We start from the raw sequence: 21984 nt of genomic DNA on the forward strand, positions 1-21984 counted from the left end.
GGTATACGATGCATACGCATGCGTAGGGCGGGGCCAAGCGCTATTTGGCCAATAGGATTGGCGGGATGGTATAGACCCCTTTTGCGCGGACGTCACAGGTACGTCATGGCGCTAGCTGGAGGCAAAACAAACGGAAAACTGGAGGCGCCTAATACAAACCAACACAGGCTCGGCTACACAAGGAGCTTAAAATGTCGTCTTGTTGTGTTGTTGGTTGCCAGAATCGATGGAGAACAGGCAATTTGAAATTTAAAAATGAAACTAATTGATATCTTGTTGCTTATCTCATATCATAGCTAACACAACAACATCACTAACACAACATCATGTTAGATAGCATAACTGTTAACAACAAAAGTGCTTTTTCCATTTTAATTAAATATGAAATGTGATCTTTCTAATCTGATATTAGCTACACAACCAGCCATGCAAGTGCAGTTCGCCGTCAAGATGTAGTTGTTTTCTCTGTTTACAATGACCCAAGCCTGATAACGTTACATGGTCGTCTTCTGTCCTTGGCGCTGGCTAGGCAGAACTTCGGATCGTACAACACAAAACTCGTCTGTTATATCTTTGTATTTTAAGTCTTGTACGTGACCATTCAGTACGTAGTTATACGCGTCTAAGGTTTTATACGCTCGGTTTCTCTATCAGGTAAGTGTAGATGTCAGGCCACTCAATCGGAGGTAACGTTAATCCTGTCAGATCGTCCATCCAATGAGTGATTGTGTACGGGTCGACCAATCTGGTTCCGTCCGTTAAAGTTAATTTCTTCAAATAACTATCGCGGTCCCGGACAGTGAGTGACCTTAAATATTCAGATAAAGCAGATATATTCAGATTTTCTCCAGCCATTGTTAAAAAAAACAAGCTAAGAAAACTCGCTAACTACCGTTTGTTCAAGTGTTGAGGGGAATCTTTCTGCCTCCAGCTAAGCCCCGCCCACACAAATACGTCACCTTGTTTACCAACTGTAAAAGGCTCTATAGGGCTTCAGACATTCGTCACACCGAGGGGTGTTCCCATAGCCGGTGACGTCACCGCAGCATCTCGTTCCCTATTCAGGGAACCGTGGTTACATACGTAACCGAGATGTTATATCATTTGATTAACATTTAAAGGTGCTGTATGTAGGATTGACACCAGGGAGTGACAACAATAAAGGCAACTTTCAGTCTGAAAAGGAATGTTTTTATTGAAATAAAGTTAGTTAGAGAGCCATTGTGGTCACAGTTTAGATACAGGACTGTTAAATACTTTGGCTACACAAGGCCAGTCATGGAACATTTTAAACTCAGCCTCCTTTGGCTCGGTAGAGGGAGATTTTAAATGAGAAGTAAAAAAGATTAAGTCACATGTTCATAATGAGTGCCCCCTTCCCAACGCATTTGTAATCACAATGCTCCAATACGAAGCACAATGATTACTGTAGTAAAACCAGAAATAATTGCAAAGTAATACATACTCAGAAGCCAGTATTAAAAATAGCAGAGGATGTAGCCACATCGACCAATTAAGTTGTAGCACTTAAGGGAAACTCGAAAGATATTGGTTCACACATGCTTCATTTGCATGAACAATTAAGGCAGTCTTCATTTAGAAGATGTGGAAAGCTTTGAACAGAAAAGAAAGCAGGCACAATATGTTTGCAAGAAACATTCTCTGTCATAGATCTTATAAAATCTGCAATGCTTAGTAGCAATATACAAAAGGTGTCATGCAAATCATACTATTTACAAAGACATGCTTGTGAGTCTTAAAAGTGAGGGAATAATTAACCAAAGTTTGAAGTGAATTGATGTGGAAATGTGAGAGCTAATTTCATGAAGTAAATAGAAAAGCTGCCATGTTTGAGAAAAGAAATTCTGACATGCTTTTTACTCTTTTAAAATTCACTTTCCCTGAAACACTAATGTGATTGTACGTGATGCAATCTGCATTTGTATTCTACACAGTTCAGTGATTTGATATGCAAATATTTTGATTTCTTTCTCAAACAATGCTAAGAAAAATCAAGGCTAAGATGAAATGAGATGAATTCGTAAATGTAAAGCGTAATTTTTTTGCTGTTTACGGTCCACCATTTTGCCATCTGTTTGAGAGTAGTATGTGTTGAGAGAGTTTTTAAAGGAGCTGTTTGCTGATTTGGCTTGGTTATTAGCGTTTTAGCAGAATTTGCACCCAGGAAAGTGGTTTGACACATTTTAGATCCTCATTCACATAAAATTGATTATTTTAAGGCAAAAAAAAATAAAAAATAATTAGGTTTATGCTCATTCTTTAAGGAGTGATTTAACATAAGATCTTTTTGCTACATTGTTCAAAAACAATGGAAATATTCACAAGTTTGTGATCTGGCCGAAGTGTTTTCTTGGGGTCCCACTTCAATGTGCCCTTTAATGTTAAGACAAGCATTTGTGCTCTGGCCCCATCTGTAGTTCAGAAGAGGTATCACCAGGGCCCGCTCTCTGGGTAACTGGGCACTGCGGCTGGATACTGGGGCAGGCTGGGGCCGGTTTCAGAGATGGCATTGAATCCAGCTTGCCTCACAGGGGCGCTTTTCCACACCCCAGTGCTCCATTCTTCCTGAGCCTGCTGAAAACTGCCTCCTCCACCGCGATACAGTCGATGAACCTTTTAGGAAACAAAACTGTTGTCACTTTCATTTTGGTTTAAGGGTTTACTCATTAAGGGTGGGGTGTGTGTATATATATGCGCAAATCATACCTTGATAAGAATGAACACCATTAGAACTGTATCTATGGTAAAGAGCAGAGTACAGATGAGCATGAATATAGCCGAGACTACATTTGTGCCGAAAAACATCACTGTGGCAATCCAACCACTGTAAAAAGAGAAAAATATGGTGAGTTAACATCAATGGAAGCAACTGATATTCCCACGCAAAGATTGAAATCATTGAATCAATTAAGCTCAATTAACAAGATTATGAATTAAGACTATGAATCCAATGATTGGTGATAAGAGATAGAAGTGATGAATCACCTAACCATAAGCTCTTTAACATGGCACATTCGCTGAACATTCCTACACTGTACTATACTTACGACAATTTGGAAAGATACGGTCACTTTCTAATGTGGTTAACTGTAACTGTATTGGACAAAAGGTCTAAAGTTAACTTACACAGTGACTTAGCTTTCATTGTTCAGGAAACCTAAACCTGATGGTAACCCACTCACTTCAAATAGGCTATGGACAATACAGTGGCATGCGAAAGTTTGGGAACCCCTTGCAGAATCTGTGAAAATGTGAATAATTTTCAAAAAATAAGAGAGATCATACTAAATGCATGTTATTTTTATTTTTTTAGTACTGTCCTAAGTAAGATATTGTACATAAAACATGTTTGCATATAGTCCACAAACAAAATAAAAAAAACCCTGAAATGATAAAAAATAACGCCATTCAAAAGTTTGGGAACCCTTGGTTCTTAATACTGTGTGCTGTTACCTGGATGATCCACGACTGTCTTTGTTTTGTGATGTTTGTGCATGAGTCCCTTGTTTGTTCTGAACAGTTAAACTGAGAACTGTTCTTCAGAAAAATCTTTAAGGTCCTGCAGATTCTTCAGTTTCCCAGCATCTTTGCATTTTTGAACCCTTTCCAGCAGTGACTGTATGATTTTGAGATCTTTTTTGTTTTCACACTGAGGACAATTGAGGGACTCAAACACAACTATTAAAAAAGGTTCAAACGTTCACTGATGCTCCAGAAGAAAAGAAGATGCACTAAGAGCTAGGGGGTGAAAACTTTTGGAATTTGAAGATAAAGGTCAATTGTACTTAATTTGTATTCCGGGAAACATACATGTATCTTCTGTTGCTTACGAAGGGCAGAACTAAATGGAAAAATACTATTTTCTACAAAATAAGAAAAATTTGGACATCTTCAATCGTGTTCAAAAGTTTTCACCCCCCAGCTCTTAATGTATCTTTTTTTCCTTCTGGAGCATCAGTGAACATTTGAACCTTTTTAATAGTTGTGTTTGAGTCCCTCAAATGTCCTCAGTGTGAAAAGATGTATTTCAAAAACTGAAGAATCTGTAGGACCTTAAAGATTTTTCTGAAGAGCGCTGCTCAGTTTAACTGTTCAGAACAAACAAGAGACTCATGAACAACCATCACAAAACAGAAAGACAGTCGTGAATCATCCAGGTAACAGCACACAGTATTAAGAACCAAGGGTTCCCAAACTTTTGAGGGGGTTATTTTAATAATTTCAGCAATTTTTTGTGTTGTGAACTAAATGTAAACATCTTTCATGTACAATATCTTACTCAGGACAGTACTAAATAAAAAAAATAACAGGCATTTAGTATGATCTCTCTTATTTTGTTAAAATATTTTCATTTTCACAGATTCTACAAGGGTTTCCCAAACTTTTCGCATGCCACTGTATGTGGCAAACCAGACATGTTCTATTCTCAAATTCAAGGCGACGGACCAACATCTAGTCACCATACAGACAAAAATTCACCTTAAAAATAAATGTAAAAAATTGTGCGCTGAAAAGTTTTGAAACGGCACAAATTGAAAAATAAGGACAATCTGTATGAATTTCTTCTGTTGAGCACAGAAGAAGATATTTTGAAGAATGTTGATAACCAAATGGTTGACGGTAGCCACTGAGTTCCATAGTATTTTTTTTTTCATACTATGGAAATCAATGGCTAACGGTAACTGTTAAGACAGAATTTTAATTTTTGACCGAACTGTAACATCCAAATAAACAAAATTTAAGACAAAGTATTCTCGTAGCTTTGTAAAATTATGGTTGAACCACTGATGTACCATGGGCATTTTTTTTTTCAATGTACCTACAATGTTTCTGGATCTGGAAACGTTTCAGTTGCGTTGCTGTCTATGCAGAGTCAGAAAGCTCTGAGATTTCATCAAAAATATCTTAATTTGTGTTCTGAAGATGAAAGAAAGTCTTAGTGCTTTAGAACGACATGTGGGTGAGTAATTAAAGGGATAGTTCACCCAAAAATCTAAATTATGTCATTAATGACTCACCCTCATGTCGTTCCAAACCAGTAAGACAACCGTTCATCTTCAGAACACAGTTTAAGATATTTTAGAGTTAGTCCGAAAGCTCTCAGTCCCTCCATTGAAGCTGTGTGTACGGTATACTATCCATGTCCAGAAAGGTAAGAAAAACATCTTCAAAGTAGTCCATGTGACATCAGAGGGTCGGTTAAGTTTGTTGAAGCATCGAAAATACATTTTGGTCCAAAAATGACAACTTTATTCAGCATTGTCTTCTCTTCCGGGTCTGTTGACGTACGACGCTGCTGACATGTTATCTTTGTTATTGGGTGCACCAGAAAACACGTCAGCTTCGCTGTGAACGCGCTCACAACAGACACGGAAGAGAAGACAATGCTGAATAAAGTTGTCATTTTTGGACCAAAATGTATTTTCGATGCTTCAACAAATTCTAACTGACCCTCTGATGTCCCATGGACTACTTTGATGATGTTTTTCTTACCTTTCTGGAAATGGACAGTATACCGTACACACAGTTTCATTGGAGGGACTGAGAGCTCTTGGACTAAATCTAAAATATCTTAAACTGTGTTCTGAAGATGAACGGTTGTCTTACTGGTTTGGAACGACATGAGGGTAAAGTTATTAATGACAGAATTTTCATTTTTGGGTGAACTAACCCTTTAATGACAGAATTTTCATTTTTTGGTGGACTATCTCTTCAAATACTGAATATCCTAACAATGAAATGTTACTCACCAAGCACCCCAACCTGATATTCCAAGACTCTGGATGAAGGCAAGAACACATTGCAAAAAGAAAATGAAGAAGAATGCCATGAAGTTGAAGGAACTATCAGCCCTAAAAAAGACAAAACCAGTTAAATCGAAGTGAAAACCTCAGAATCATTTGTTCTTTCCCAAAATGGTCTCCTTACCGAAATGCTTTATAGAGTGGCCTGAACCAGCAGGTGTAGCTACATGGGCTGAAAAGCAGCAGCCAGAGGAGCGCAAACCCAAAGTTGATCGCTCCACCCCCACCGGCCCACCAAGCAATGCAGGCCACCACATTGACACACAGTGTGATACAGTACACTGAAAAACAGAAAAGTCAGTCAGTAGATGCTTCAGTCAAACTTTGGAAATCTGAAATCGAACTATTCACAGTAAAGATTAGGCTACATTTCTTTACTCACACATCCAAAGATTGTAAACACGACGCACAAGCTGCTGGTGGGGTTGTGGAATTTCCTCAGCCACGTTCTGGTAAAAACATGGCTTTATGCGAAAAAACTTTGGCAGAGGGGGGAAGTTGTTTGCTCGATCTGTCAGGCAGAAATGGAAATTATTCATTTTAATCAAAGCAATAACAGGATTCCGAAAAGTATGAACTATTGTCTTCAACAGAATTTTTTTTTTTTTTAATATCTCACAATTCTGAACTTTTTTTCCTTAGAACTGCGAGATATAAAAATGGAATTGTGAGATAACAACATGGAACTGCGAGAATGGAATTGTGAGATAACAACATGGAACTGTGAGATATAAACATGGAATTGTGAGATAACAACATGGAACTGCGAGATATAAAAATGTAATTGTGAGATAAAAAATGGAACTGCGAGATATAAACATGGAATTGTGTGATAAAAACATGGAATTGTGAGATATAAACATGGAACTGCGAGATATAAACATGAAACTGCGAGATATAAACATGAAACTGCGAGATATAAACATGAAACTGCGAGATATAAACATGGAAAGAGATAAAAATGGAATTGTGAGATATAATCAGAGATATAAACATGGAATTGCAAGATATAAACATGGAATTGCGAGAAATTCTAAGAGAAACATGGGAAACTCACAATTCTAAAAAGAAAAGTTGTGATTTAACTCGCAATTGCAAGAAAAAGTCCCAGTTACTTTTTCATTTTGTATTTTGTGGCAAAAACAGAAAAAAAAATTATTGTGAGATGTAAATTCAGAATTCAAGGAAAAAAGTCAGAATTTCAAGTTAAAAACTCAGAATAGATGCGCGTTTAATTAAAACTTTATACTTTTTTTTTTTATTCCATGGCGTCTTCCATTAAAATGAAAATGAAAACAGTGACATTCATTCACCCACCTGTCATTCTCAATTTTGAGAAAAATGTTTGTTTCTTGTGCTAGTGAACTTTTCCCTCTCTGGACTGACGATTTGAAGTTTCCAGTGCTAAAAGAAAAACAAAAATCGTAAAAACAGGCAAAAATGATCACACTTGTGATCACATTTAGCAAAATGATACATAACTGTTGAACACTACAAGCCAAATATGAACAGAAAAGTTGTCTTTAAATAACATAAATGCTTATTTTGTATTTAATATATCTATATTATCGATATTTCACAGTATTAGTGGCATTTGAAAACATAGTACAGGCCAACAGCTAACCACGTCCAACACAACTGAAGAGCGATAGCCAAACTATACAATCAGAAATACTATTTCATATGCTTAAGAGAAAAACAACTGCTTTAACAATACAATAAAAGCTCAAGTCTATATTCTTAATCATACGATACCTGTGAACCGCTAAATAGCTTGATGTAGATGCGACTGCAATCCGCATTGAATCCTAGAAATCCCGTGGTGGACAAGCATTCGGGTGCATTATGGGAATTGTAGTTCTAAAGTGGCCTGTTTTGCGTGTAGCGGACGGAAGTTGCAACTGTTGAAGACTACAAGACCCACTACAAGATGATCAAAGGTGTGGTCTCGGTGCTTGTGACTAGATAATTTATCAGTTTCCCTGCCTTGAGGCAATGTTTGAATACGACACCTTTCTGTTGTTTTTGGCAGAAGCTTGTGAACATTTTCCTGCTTTTGGATTTAAGTGTATCTTATGGATCTTTCAATGACATTTGCAGAATTAATGACGTATGTACATTTGCTATAAAAATATAAATCTTGAAATGTGTCAAGCTTCTAAAAACCATCTTGAAAAAAAAAAAAACACGAACTAATTTGAAGTTTTATTTAGAAAAAAAAAAACTTTTCAACTTTTCAACTTTTCGGTTAACTGAACCCCTAAACCAAATTTCCAAGTCAAATTAGTTACACAGAATAACTTTTCGACTTATTATTTTTATTTAACCAATCCTATTCGAGAATCATATCACTGTCCAATCACAGGCTTCGTAAGCGCAAAAGGCACGTGTTGCGAGGCAGAACCAACCGTGACATCCAATAACGTTACTCTTCGTTGATGTTACGCAAAACGCCGCTGACCAATCGCAGCCTGCGATCCAGTCCCGCAACATGCTCCCGCCAATTCTGAGCGGGGAACGCGAGGGAGTCTGACCGGGGAAGAGACGGGATCGACGGGACCGGGATTACACGCGAAAAAAACACAACCTACAACTGCAAAACTAACAGAAATCCAGCGAGTTTGCCGTTGACACGTTAATGTCACACCTGGAAAAGACGTGGAGTCGATGACTAGCCTTAAGGAGCTGCGAACGGAGTCAAAACCAGCGCTCCTCGTTTCCGTTTAACGTTTCCAGCGCGAGCGCGGATGGTGGTCGTGATGCTCGCGGCCGAAGAGCCTCTGGCCTCCACACCACGAAGAGGTCTGTGCTTAATGTGAAATAAAACCGCTTTAATGCATGATTAAACTCGATGTATATAGAATAATACAGTAAATAAAACTCATTTAGGTGGCTAACAACAGAAAAGAGTGGAAAAACTCCCTATTTTACCGGATAATACTTCTGAAACGGGTTTAGTATTTCGGAGAGATTATAAAAATGTAACTTCAATGGCTTTCAAAGCAGCATTTGGGGTTGTCGAGGGTTTTGGGATCACCAATAGCATGTTAGCAGGTGAGCTCAGATTTGTTGTTGACAATCTTGATTTCTACTCGCTCAAAAAGTGACTTCATTACTTGTAATGTTGATTTTTTTTTTTCTGTATTCGAGCGGGTTTCTCGAAATAAGCCCCGTTTGTGTTGTTCTGAGCTCAGTCGAGGTCTTTGTTGCTCAGACTTATGTTAATTGATGAACTATGGCTCCTAGACACAGGTTCAGTGGCCACAGGCCTCTACAGACCATCATTCACCGAATGGCGGGAGATCAGAACTAAACATATAACTTACATTCGACCTGCAGTTTTTCTTTGGGAGTTTGTGCGCGCTCTGCGTTTCATGTTGGGACTTTTTGAAATTTAAATAGTTTAAAGTTACTACTTACCCTCGAAAATCACATCTTTGGGCTCGATGTGACTGTCAACTAATAGTTAGCGTGCAGTGGTAGCAGTTCAGTTACGTTACCTTTGTTTTGACGAGACGTAACGTTACTATGACAACGAGTATTGTTTTGCGTTACCTAGTGCCTTTTTATTTATTTTTTGTGTATTGCCTGTATATGTATTTCTGATAAAAGATTTGACCTTAACAAACTCTTCTGGTATTTCAGGCATGAACTGTGTGGGTAAAGCTAATGCCAACAAGAAGCTTGTTCAAGGTAAGTACCAACCAGAAACACATGATATTGGTATACGTGTAACTTACATATTACACTTACAAACTTATATATATATTTGTTAAATAAGGTAGGAAATTATTGTAATGAGATGTAAGCAAACTTTTTCATGAGCTATCAATGACCATTACTGCTGAAGAGAAGAATAAAAACACTAAACCATTTCCAAATATGTTTTACAAAGTTATTCTTATAGTGTCACTGTCTTTTATTAGCTTTTTTTAAACACTTATTGACTGAAGGATTTTCACATTTATTTATTTATAGTTTTATTTTCTCATGTTGATTGTTTATATAACTGTACTGTTGGATGATGGTGATTAAACAGGTAGATCCATTCAGAAGGGATGTGTGATTTATTTCAGTTAATGACCGAGAACCACTGCTCGTTATCCGAATATTAACTGTTAATTGAGAAGATTGGAATAATATATTAGTATTAGATAAAAATGGATTGGACAAGCATCCGTGATGCATATAAAAAAATACAAACAAATATTTTAACATGCAAACAGCAGCATACAGAGCCACAACAAAATCTGCATTCTCACATCCTCAAATGATCACACACCAGCAGAGCTTCTGAGAGCAGAGAACTTCTGAATAAAATAAATAGGCCTAACCTACACTTATATACATGTATACATTAGGGCTGCACAATTAATCACATTTATAAACGTGATTGAACGATTACGTAATCGTTCAAAGTCCACTTGTTATTCTGCACACTTAAGATTTTACGTTTTTTTCTTTCTACATGTTATCTTATGGGTGTTTCTCATTATTTTCATTTGTAGTTTTAGTATAACATAATACCATTCATATTTTTACTTTTTTATAATTTAAAAAAGCCAATCGGATGTATAGTTGACATTTGAGGTTTAAATAGTTTGGTTTTTAGCTTATTTTCATATAAAAATACTGCATGTAGTTGCATCGAACTATGGTATCGTAATTTATAATCCCAATTACAATTTCAAGGGAATAATCGACAATCATAATTTTTTTTCATAATCGTGCAGCCTTAATATACATCCATATGAAATTAAATAATTCTCGTAATAGCATGAAAAAACTAAAACATGCACTGAATACTTCTGTGTGCTTTGAAGGATGGTACTGGTCTTGTTCTTCCCGAAAAATAAAATAAAGCAGGCCTAGCTCAGTGTTCAACCGGTCTAGTTTTTTAAGTAACATGTCGACATGCTGTACAGATAGACTGGAGCGCTACATGTACGATCAGCGGCAAAACATCCCGTAGGTTCTGGACTTTTCATCGTGGTTTTGCAGTGTTGAGCAATATAGCCAATCACAGACATATCTGATGATTTCATTAATGCAGAGTTGTGACAAGACACTGGGAACATTCACTAAAACAAAGAAAGTGTAGACATAATGTAAATAAGAGATTCATTGAGCACAGGCACAGATTAGCTAATAGTTTTGCCTCCCTACAGCACGTTTACCTTTCAAAAGGCTCAACCCAGAACCCAAGGAATGCAATGAGCCCAAAAGAACCAAAGTACCAGTTGCCCCCAAGTCTTCTGAACCCAGTGTGTCAGATGGAGAAAATGAAACGGACAGATCCTCCACCCCACTGCATCATGGCCCAGCGCTGGTTAATGGCCGCGGACCACTTGATTGCTTCATGAGCAGACAGAAGCATTCCCCGGTCCGCTCTGGCCCTGAAGCCACAGTCGACCTCACTGAAGACTCAAACGATGCTGTCACACAGCAGCCTGCTCCTCCAGTTGCTACCACCTGCCCCCTTAGTGAAGAAACAACAAATAATGCCACAGAACCAACAGTGCCACTGAAAAACAACGAGATGGAGGAGGATGAAGATGCCCTTCCGCTGCTGGACATCACTCAGGATTCTGACACTGAGGAAGAGGAGCAGAAGGAGGCTGAAGTGAGTCACGGGAATGAGTCTGTGCTGTCGACCGAGTCTACCAGCTCACTCTCAGCGGTAGAGAGCTCACCAGAGCCCAGCAAGAGTGCACCCACCACCCCGGCCTCTGTGAGTAGTCATGAATTAATTCTTTATCGTTTTCTCTTCTGTTGCTAAAAAGTTTGTCCTATTGATCGGTCTCTTTTCTTTCTGCCAACGTCATAGATTGATGCAGATAGTAAAATGAAGAGAAGATCCCTTAAGGTAAAATCACATATTTCTATTTATCAACCAACACTTTTAGTGTAGTGTTAATCAGGTTTTGAGTTAGGTTTTTGTGGGTTATTTCTCTTCCTAAAGTCTCAAACCAAGTTTTATCACAATGGGAATGTTTGCGCTTTAAGGGTTCAAGAAGGATTGATTGTTTCGTTTTAAAGTCTTGTCACTGTGGAATTCTGCACTTCATTTGAATAGCTCTTTGTCTTCTTGTCCTTCAGAGTGTCCAAGAGCAGGAAGAGAAGCGGCAACGAAAGGAAGAGAAAGAGCGCCAGAAAGAGGAGGCCAAAGCTGCCAAGGAGAGGAAGAGAGAGGAGGCCCGCAAACTAAAAGAAGAGAAGGAGAAGGAGAAGAGGGAAAAGAAGGAAAAAGATGAAAAAGAGCGGCGGGAGAAAAAGGAGAGAGAGGAGAAAGAAAAGGCAGAGAAACTAAAAGCTAAAGAAGAGCAGCGGCAAATGAAAATCGAGTGAGTGTTAGTAGTACTGATGTTTGTATTAATTTCATAAAGGATTTGAGTTTTAAAATCTGGTGTAAATCCTATTTAGAGCCAAACTGGAAGAGAAGAGGAAGAAAGACGAGGAAAAACGGTTGAAGGAAGAGAAGGAAGTGAGTGGTTTTATCAGCCTTTTTTCCTGAGAGCTTCAGATCTAATTTGCAAATGGTTCAGGTCCTCATTGTGTTTGTGCATCTGTTCAGCGAATCAAAGCTGAGAAGGCTGAGATAACACGGTTTCTACAGAAGCCCAAGACCCAGTTGGCACCAAAGGTAAGATTCACATTACACAGTGTGGAATAAAGACCTGAGGCCTGTTTCATAAAGTAAGTTTACCCAACAAGCCAGGCTTATTTCAGTTAGCCTGACTTATTTAAAATCAAATCAACTGACAATAAGTCAGACTAACTGAAATAAGCCTAGCTTGTCAAACTTTCCTTTCAAATCATTTACCGATGACATAAATCGAGAATGAGGCCTTGTTGGACAAACCGATGAGATGTCTTGCTTTTCTTCTCCATTCATGTTTTGTCACTATTGTTCTGTGTTTCAGACTCTGGCGTCTGCTTGTGGGAAGTTTGCTCCCTTTGAGATTAAAACGAACATGTCTCTAGCTCCACTGACTCGAGTGCAATGTGAAGACGCTGTTCTAGAGGAACTGGACCATTATCTTGCCCAACCTGACAGCACTCTTAATGGACTGAAGGACTGGACTGGGCACAAACCTCGCAGTTCAGGTCCAACCAGGCCCAGTCACAGTGCAGTAAGGTAAAGCCACATTGAACCTGTTGCTGAGATATTGTGCGGGAAACACCAGCTGCAATTTATGAGAGGAGAAGGCTTATTCTTTGTTTGTTCTCTGTTATTAGAGATTGCATGGTCATAACTGACAGCCAAAAGGCAGATGACGTCCCAGACCGTCACCGTTATGGGCGCATGAAACTCCTGCAGTTCCATGACAACTATCGTCCAGCTTACTGGGGGACCTGCTGCAAAAAGAGCACTCACATCTCTCCACGCTGCCCACTTAGACAGGACAAGGTAAAAAACAGAGCCACCTTAAAGGGTTAGTTCGCCCCAAAAATGAAAATTATGTCATTAATAACTCACCCTTATGCTGTTCCAAACATGTAAGACCTCCTTTTTTCTTCGGAACACAGTTTAAGATATTTTAGATTTAGTCCGAGAGCTCTCAGTCCCTCCATTGAATCTGTGTGTACGGTATACTGTCCATTTCCAGAAAGGTAAGAAAAACATCATCAAAGTAGTCCATGTGACATCAGAGGGTCCGTTGGAATTTTTTGAAGCATCAAAAATACATTTTGGTCCAAAAATAGCAAAAACGACGACTTTATTCAGCATTGTCTTCTCTTCCGTGTCTGTTGTGAGAGAGAGTTCAAAACAAAGCAGCTGGATTTCCGGTTTGCGAACAAATCATTCAGTTCACCAAATCAAACTGAATCGTTTTAAACGGTTCGCATCTCTAATACGCATTAATCCGCAAATGACTTAAGAAGTCATAGTTTTTGCTATTTTTAGACCAAAATGTATTTTCGATGCTTCAAAAAATTCCAACGGACCCTCTGATGTCACATGGACTACTTTTATGATGTTTTTCTTACCTTTCTGGAAATGGACAGTATACCGTACACACAGATTCAATGGAGGGACTGAGAGCTCTCGGACTAAATCTAAAATATCTTAAACTGTGTTCCGAAGATGAACAGAGGTCTTACATGTTTGGAACAGCATAAGGGTGAGTTATTAATGACATAATTTTCATTTTTTGGGCGAACTAACCCTTTAAACTTTACTGTTGTTGTGGCAACAGTGTTGTGCTTGTGATTACTGTCTAAATAGACTTGAGTTGTTTCTGTGCTTCTTGAAAGAGGTAATTTTTTTTTAAATATCAAGGAAAATGTGATTTCTTATAAGATAATCCAAGGATAAGGTCTGTGGCTTTGTTTACTTAGGAAAAGTTTGGAATGAGATCTGATCAGGAAAGTGGGCTGTCAGTTTTTTAGCATTCACAGAAGTTCATTGGTCACTGTCAAGGGCCCGAGTGTTCCTTATAAGGGAGAACAACTAGTGGTTCCTAACACCGTGTCTACACTGTATGCGAGTGGCACGGTGCAATGTGACAAAATACAAAAAAAAAAACATAAAAAATCTATAATAGAGATTCATTATATATAGAGCAGTCAATAGAACTCAGTATAATCAGTGATGCTGTCTACACTGGATGCGGCATGGCGTGACCCTATGAAACATTTTATCAGACGTAATATATGTATTACATGTGTAAGACGTCTGCTAAAGATCCGGGAATCATCTGCTGTGTAGCTACTCTGATAAACGTCTCAGAAGCAGTTTTACATGCATTCTAATAAATGTCTATCTGACAGGAAACATCTTAGAGAAGTACTACAGATGATCAAGCACGCTTAAAAATACATCTTGCATATGTAAATACAGACATGAGCTGTCTCTGAGATGTACATGTGTGATAAGGGTGAGTGCTTTCCTGTCAGGTGCTGGAGCCTCCTCTAGAACTAAATGGCTCTAGAGCTGGTGGCCTCAAATGCTAGTCTGGAGCCCTACAGTGGTTCTCCAAGTCAGAAAAGACATAATTGTTTGAAGAATGTTCTCTGTGGTAGGAGTGGGAAAAAAAAATCGATATTGCAATATATTGTTGTGCTCTCTGTCCCAATAAATAATCGATACACTAACGCCCAATATCGATATTTTATTACAACACAAAATGATTAATTTACCCCTTTGTCAGTGTCACTGTCACTACCCAATATCTACCATTCTGTTTGCGGGGGGCGCTGTTCGAGTAAATAGGGGTAAAGTGGCGCAAACAGCGGCCGATGAAGAACACAAGTTAACTAACAACAACAGAGAATTGCAGAAAAAAAGAGAAGCGAGAAGAATGGCGGAATACAATAAAAAACGAATCAAAGACCCACCCGCTAGTTTCCACTCTAAAGTGTGGAGACACTTCGGGTTTTACGAGACAGTCGAGGGAAAGGCACTGGATAAAGACTATGCAATCTGCAAGAACTGCTTTGCAAAGATCAAATATAACAGCAACACTACCAATCTGCAAATGCACCTCGTTCGCTATCACTGTGAGCTACTCTCAGGTGATAATGAGGGCAAACCAAGTCAGCCGACAATCACTACTGCGTTTAAAGCAAAGCTTTAGTCCATCGCCGAATTTATTTGACATAATCTCTGCTCAGAGGTGTGCTCTTACATCTGAGCATGCTGATCAGCTGATCTCTTCATCTTTGTTCCTCAAGAAGAATATGCCTTGATGTGTCCACTGTTTACAGTAACTTACTACTGACGTTTCAGTATTATGGTTTACACATGTTAATGTTGTTTTGTAATGTTCATGCACTTCTATCTGTCTAGATGTACAGTGTTTACATTTAAGACTAGGAGGCAGTGAGTTATTATGCCAATGCATATTTCTTTGCACAATGTTGGAAATGTTGCCATTAATAAATGCATAAAATGTCCTTATTCCTTCTTTTTCTTTTCTGTCACATATATCGTTGATGAAATTTCTTCCAATATATTCAATATCGTAGATATCGCGAATCGTGATATTATCATATCGTGGACCACATATCGCCACAGAATTGAATCGTGAGGTACCTGTATCGTCCCACTCCTACTCTGTGGTATATTTTCACTGCGAAACAATAAGACATGCCGCAAATATCACCACAAAATTTGAGAAAAGCCGCAGCAAAATCAGTTATTTTAGGGCTCAAAAGTCAGTTCAGCGAAATCCTGGAGGGACTGCTTTACTGCAAAAAGACCGACATTGTGACACTGAAACTATGAAACTATGGCCCCATGTGATTTGTATACTCTGAAAATATCTAAATGCGCATGCCCAGTAGCTGCAGCTGTATCCCTTCTAGCCTTAACCAGACAGGAGATTAGATTAACTTTGGTGCACTTAAACCTAAAAAATGATGTGTGCTTTACATAAATATGAAAAGACAATCTGTTCATGTGTTTTAACTTAACTTAACTTAACTTGTTCTGTCACAACACATTACAGAGCCGCAAAATGGTATATCGTTTTAAATATCTTTAAAAATGACCAAATTTAAAAGAGTCCTGAGACCTTGTTTCTTACCAGAAGTAACCTGCTCTGTATTGTCTGTCGGCACGTTTTCAGTTTCCTCTGCTCTGCAATGTATTTTGCGCATCGTGAGATAGGGTTCTGCCGATGTACGATAATATTTTATATCGATAATAGATTTCTCTGTCGATAGTCAAGACAATATTAGGCTCATTCTCCTATTAAATTATAATAATAATTATTATTTTTATTTGTCGGCCTATTATAATTCAGCTATCAAACTGCCCAGCTATTATTTGACAAGAACAAAGAGTCTCTCTCTTGCTCCACCCACCCACGATAATATCGTGTATCGTCGATCTCACGGGCTGACGATATGACGATTTGAAAACACTAGCGTGAGAACGTGTATTGTGAGAGCTGCATTGTTTGTCAGGGATGACAGCTGTAACTAAGGAGGGGCAGGTCTTTGCGAACCGTCAATTATCTATCTCACTGTGACGAAATGTAACTATTATTGACCTAAACTTTTAACGTTTAACTTTAACGTTTTTGTCTTGTCAGGAGTTGCTGGATTATGAGGTGGACAGTGATGAAGAGTGGGAGGAAGAGGAGCCAGGAGAGTCTCTGTCACACAGTGAGGGGGTGAGTCACATGACCTCACTGTTTCTGTAGTGACAGATTAGCCACTATTGCCTGTATGTGAGAATATGATGTTGACTTCAACCGGGCTTTTCCATCCAGGATGATGACGATGAAGGAGGAGATGATGACGATGACGATGATGGGTTCTTTGTGCCCCACGGTTATCTGTCTGAAGGGGAAGGAGCACTTGAGGAAGATGAGGTATTTTAGACGCCCTGCTTCTTCAGTCGCCCCATTCAGTCATGTCATGATGCTAACGGGCTGCTCTTGCAGGAGGGTGGAGATCCAGAGAAGCAGAAGGTGCGTCAGAGGATGAAGGCGCGTGAATGGGAGAATGAGCTGATGTCTAAAGGGAAGGTGAGGGTGTTGGAGGCGGTGGTCCGCGGCTGCCTGTGGGACGGGGAAGAGCCTGCGCTGGACCTCCTTCAACCGTACGCTATCTGCATGCTTGAGCCTTTACCCAGAGACGAGCCACGCACCCCTGAACAGGACCTCTCACGCCAACAGAGGAATGAGAAATGTGAGTACAGCTAGTGAGCTTGTCTGTTATATGCTTGGTAGATTATAGACATGTTTAGAAGCTAAAGTTTTCTTATCTGCAGTCTGTTTTGCTTTATGAAACTCTATTGTTACAATTAGCCTTGCAAAAGATCATACAAGGATGGAATTTGCTTTGTGATGAAAAGTGCACACTGTATTATAGGCCGTTTTCAGCCTATTCACACACACCTTGAGTGGTGCAACAGAGTTCGTGTGAATCACCAGCAAAAATTCACACCCAAAAATGGGCACACATGAATATTTTCATGTTTGCACAAATCTGGAACTGTTTTCACTATATGCTTTAAATAGTCGCACCGCAAAACCTCTTACATGTTTTGCTGTGCTGATAATGCATTTTCACATCTCTTCAGTGCTGTCACAGCTGCTGCCCTTGCTGCATGGGAATGTGAACAGCAGTAAGGTCATAATCAATGAGTTCCTGGAGTTCTGTCGCCAGCAAGCATCCTCACCCACAGGAAGTTTTACTGACAACGTCCCAGCCAGGTAACCCAGCCTTGCAGTGCCATACTGAAAGTTAGCATCTGAATGATTCACTTGACAAAAAGCCTGGATCCAACTTTATTTCATACACTAACATTAGTCCCTTTCACATATACAGTCTTTGCTGAAAAGTTACCAGTTAATTACCATTAAGTGATCATGTGTTAACTGGTCCTTTTCAAAAATATCGGTAAATTCATTCTGCCAATTTACCAGTAAGAAAAGTTGTACCATCACCGTTAATGTGCTCTGTGTGAACAAAATGAGATTACTGGTATGAGCACGCTGACATAAGGCGTCTATACTGTGGGCCAATCATAACAATCTGACGCAGATGACACATTTACACCATGCTGTGTAGTTCCTTCTGAAGTCATCTAATACAGAAGTTAAGAGGTTAATTCCAGTTACATCACGGTATTTTGAAACTGATGTGTGAATGGGGCAGAAATTTTACAGCAATTTACTGGTATTACTGTGTGAAAGGGGCTCTTAACTAACAATGAGCAATACATTTGTTACTGTATTAATCTTTATCATTAAAAATACAACTGTTTATTGTTGGTCTGTTTGCTCAAGTTCAATTTAATAACATTAACTTTTGATTTTAAATAATGTATTAGTAAGTGTTGGAATCAACATCAGCTAAGATTAATAAATGCTTTGGAACAATTTTTCATTATTAGTTTAACAAATGTAGTTAACTGTTGTTAACACATTGAACCGCATTGTAAAGGCTGGGATACACCAAGCTGACTTCAAAGAACTAGCAGCGAAGAAAGCCTTCAGTGTTGTCACCTCGCGTCAGCAGAGTCTGGACAAAAAGCTGCACTTGAACACACTGCAGCCGACTACAAACAAACATGTGCATTCTGCGCCTGTGTGAGAGGAGTTAGCCGTCTATATCGGCAGCTATCAATAATGTAAATTTGTAAGGGCTGCACAATAAATCGAAATGAAATCGCAATCATGATAAGGGAGAAGCTGCAATTTTCATGCGTATCTTTCAGTGAAGCACAGTTCTTTGATCAGCAGTAAATCTCCATCTGAAGGCCAGAAGGCGCTCTTGTGCTGAAACTCCAAATACACCCCAAAGAAACCCAGGAAATACCCATCACTGCAGCTGAATAAACCGAAGATTTAACTGCTTTCATAGATTCAACGTAGATAATAAACACAGGGCTATGACAATATGATTTATCGGTGTTCGTATTATAATTATTCGTCATTCAAAAGGAGAAACTGAAACAAGGATATACGCATATAAGAAACGTAAACAAAGCAGAGCTTGCTTACCATGTTCACCAATATCAGTTATGTTGCTGTCGACGAGTCGTGGGTTGAAGGTCCAAATTGCGGTATCAGTGCAGATTCACAGGGCTAAGAATAAGGGTCTTATCTAGAAAAACAAAATAAAAAATAGGGGAAAAACAAAAAATAATAATATACTCTTAACCACAAAAGCTCATCTATTTGGACCTTCAACCCCTTGGCCATCACTAATTATCAGGAAATTTGATTCTGGAAGTGAACTGATCCTTTAAGCTTCTGACACTTTCAGCCTTTATTTAAAGACAAGTTGGAAAGTTTGAGTAGTTTGCAAGAGTGTGATTGTAAACAATGAAGCTGTAAAAATGGACTAGACTATGTAAAAGTGAGTAGACAAGTTTTCCTGTTTTGTGTGATGTTTAATGTTCCCCTAACATCAGCAGTCCCCTTTAGTCACTAGTTAGCAACCGCCCGTTGAAAGGCATATACAGGCTTAAAAAAAAACAGTTGGGTATTACTGATGCAAAACTGGGGTTCAGTTTTCATCATTCCTGCAAACACAGGTATTATACATGAGCCCCTTTCACACTGCACGTCGGACCCGCAATATTCCCGTAACATTGCCTGGTCGCCTTCTGTGTGAAAGCAACCACGTCCCGGAATTGATTACCGAATCGAACCCGGGTCGGGGACATAGTAACATTGCGGTAATCGATCCGGAACGAGCGCTGTGTGAACAAAAGCCAGATCTAATTCGGTATCGAAGTGATGACGCGCGTTATCGCGCGACTTTTTTACCGGCTGTTTTGAAGGAAGATCAACATTCGCGACGAAAACATATGTGCAAACTGTAATGAAGCAGAGATCAGTTAGTTCCTCACTTTCCGCGCTGATGCAGAGATCGTTTGCTTGCTTCGGTTAAAGTATAACGTGCCAAGCTTTGTCGACTCGTACATTACACGTCACGCGCTGATGTCACGTGTCGTTACGGGATCTTCAAGGGTTGTGTGTGAAAGCACGCACATATACCGGGTCATCACTGGCAGTGTGAAAGTGCCAAATCTAGCGACCAGGGAACAATTACAGGAACACTTTACCCCTGTATTTGCCGGAATGGCAGTGTGAAAGGGGCTATGGAAATAAATGGCTATTTTGGTGCATATTTCTGTGTAAATCAACGAGTCGTTTGCCTAATGCCTGGAAAACATGTCATTGGCTTCCAGTTTTGACATTTGACAATGTCAGAATATAACAAAGCAACAAAAAGCAGATTTCTAAGCATGTTTTCTTGGTTTGCCAAAAGGATCCACATCAGGCGTATCATAAAGGAGCACGCCGTGTACGAAAAGCGCTCCACTTACAGAAGATGCTGCTGGTACGTGCATCCAGAAGTTCTGGCCCGTCATTCTCAGGAGGCCTTGCCCGTTCCCTGCCAGTGGACCTACCTCACCTCCGGCGCTCAGATCACCCGCGACGAGCACGCCGGCTCACAGGGCAACTCGCCCACCGCGTCCAGCTCCACCACACCCTCCAACAAGAGGAAGAGCGCCAGCAGCCACTCCATCACGAAGTACATGAAGAAATGTGGCGACTCCGAACAGGTGCAGTGTCAAAAACCTGTTGGGTTTTTTTTTTGCTCCGTTTACTTGTCTTCTGCTAACTTTGATGTTTTTTTTTTTTACACCACAAATCCAGACTGAGGCCATGGAGACCGATGGCTTCCAAGCGGACACTGAAGATGATGAAGACGATGATTGTATCATCATCGGGGAACAATCTGGTTGGTATATGTTGCTAATAAAGCTCGACAACAAACAAATCTGCCAGAATAAGCTTGATAAAGGTGTTTTTTCTCTCAGGATCCTCTGAACAGGATGCCAACACATCCTTGCAACAAACCGAGAGAGAAACAGAGCCCATGGACACGAATGCATCCGAAACTGCTGCTCTTGCCCTACCCTGCCTCACCCCTGCCACCGCCTGAGATCTGACCCCTTCCTGTTGGGCACGTGAACCGTGAACCAGACGCTCCCAATCTGATCTACAGTTTGATGGATCACACCGTATTAAAGGTCCCCAGAATGAATCAATTGTCTCCTCTTCTCTAAGTGGAGGACTGTTAGATGGTGTACCATTCTTCCTAGGTGAGGTCCCAGTTTTTGAAAGCTCTGCTGGTACATTCTTCAAGACTGACACCATTTAGGAGGTTGATGCTCTCTGCTGGGCTCAGTGCTCGGCACCTTGTTTTAAATCCTTTATTATTATTTTTTTTCCATTCAGAATACTTGAACTGGTGTATGTCTTTAAAAAATAATGACAATTGAAATATATTGCACTTTTATATTCCATTTCTGTCTTTCTTTCTTTCTTCTACCCCCATCGTAACTTGTTTAGCCCACCTGATGTCTTTCCCTTGTATTCTTTTCCAAGAGGCTTTGTATAAAAACAGCTTTGCATTGACCAGGCTGCCATGTGCGGTGTAAATACTATTTGTGGTTTTTTGAAAAATGGTGTAGAAACTGAAATAGTAGATGGCCGTCCAATATGGGGAAAAAACAGCAGCATTGACGTTTCTTTTTGCGACGTGTTTTCTTAATTGTCTCAAACTGCGCCGTAGTTTGCAGTTGTAATGGGTTTCTTACAAAGCTTGTTTAAATAAAGCATTATTTAAAAATGAACAACTTTTAATGTTAACAAACATTTTCCTTCCAAGTGATCACATG

General features: G+C 39.4%; 2 protein-coding genes across 3 annotated transcripts; one reads left to right on the plus strand and one right to left on the minus strand.

The window, feature by feature from the left end:
• Nucleotides 1-1169: 1169 nt before the first annotated feature.
• LOC113040018 (secretory carrier-associated membrane protein 4-like) lies at nucleotides 1170-9264 on the minus strand. Of its 2 annotated transcripts, none has more exons than XM_026198207.1 (7): nucleotides 9246-9264; nucleotides 7143-7229; nucleotides 6208-6336; nucleotides 5950-6106; nucleotides 5772-5873; nucleotides 2728-2845; nucleotides 1170-2634 (listed from the first exon to the last, which is right to left on the minus strand). In XM_026198207.1, exons 2-7 carry the CDS (start codon nucleotides 7147-7149, stop codon nucleotides 2452-2454), a joined length of 696 nt encoding a protein of 231 aa, XP_026053992.1. In that variant the 5' UTR covers nucleotides 7150-7229; nucleotides 9246-9264; the 3' UTR covers nucleotides 1170-2451. The 2 variants fall into 2 exon arrangements, with proteins under 2 accessions (XP_026053992.1, XP_026053991.1); XM_026198206.1 differs by lacking the exon at nucleotides 9246-9264 and adding an exon at nucleotides 7581-7724.
• On the plus strand, nucleotides 8288-21939 carry LOC113040016 (chromatin assembly factor 1 subunit A-like). Its single transcript, XM_026198204.1, has 16 exons — nucleotides 8288-8627; nucleotides 9471-9518; nucleotides 10994-11556; nucleotides 11653-11691; nucleotides 11925-12169; nucleotides 12249-12309; nucleotides 12400-12468; nucleotides 12749-12963; nucleotides 13065-13236; nucleotides 16868-16948; nucleotides 17048-17149; nucleotides 17222-17468; nucleotides 17863-17995; nucleotides 20565-20862; nucleotides 20957-21041; nucleotides 21121-21939. Exons 1-16 carry the CDS (start codon nucleotides 8573-8575, stop codon nucleotides 21243-21245), a joined length of 2538 nt encoding a protein of 845 aa, XP_026053989.1. The 5' UTR covers nucleotides 8288-8572; the 3' UTR covers nucleotides 21246-21939.
• Nucleotides 21940-21984: the final 45 nt, after the last annotated feature.

This window comes from Carassius auratus, chromosome 22, assembly GCF_003368295.1.
Source record: "Carassius auratus strain Wakin chromosome 22, ASM336829v1, whole genome shotgun sequence".
NCBI lineage: Eukaryota > Metazoa > Chordata > Actinopteri > Cypriniformes > Cyprinidae > Carassius > Carassius auratus.

Coding starts and splice junctions, on each gene's coding strand:
- LOC113040018 (XM_026198207.1), bottom strand. Junction 6,107..6,207: donor TGTTTACAATCTTTGGATGT/GTGAGTAAAGAA, acceptor TCTGTTTTTCAG/TGTACTGTATCACACTGTGT. Junction 2,635..2,727: donor TGGTGTTCATTCTTATCAAG/GTATGATTTGCG, acceptor GTTTCCTAAAAG/GTTCATCGACTGTATCGCGG.
- LOC113040016 (XM_026198204.1), top strand. CDS start 8,573: ATGGTGGTCGTGATGCTCGCGGCCGAAGAGCCTCTGGCCTCCACACCA. Junction 9,519..10,993: donor CAACAAGAAGCTTGTTCAAG/GTAAGTACCAAC, acceptor GCCTCCCTACAG/CACGTTTACCTTTCAAAAGG. Junction 21,042..21,120: donor CATCATCGGGGAACAATCTG/GTTGGTATATGT, acceptor TTTTTCTCTCAG/GATCCTCTGAACAGGATGCC.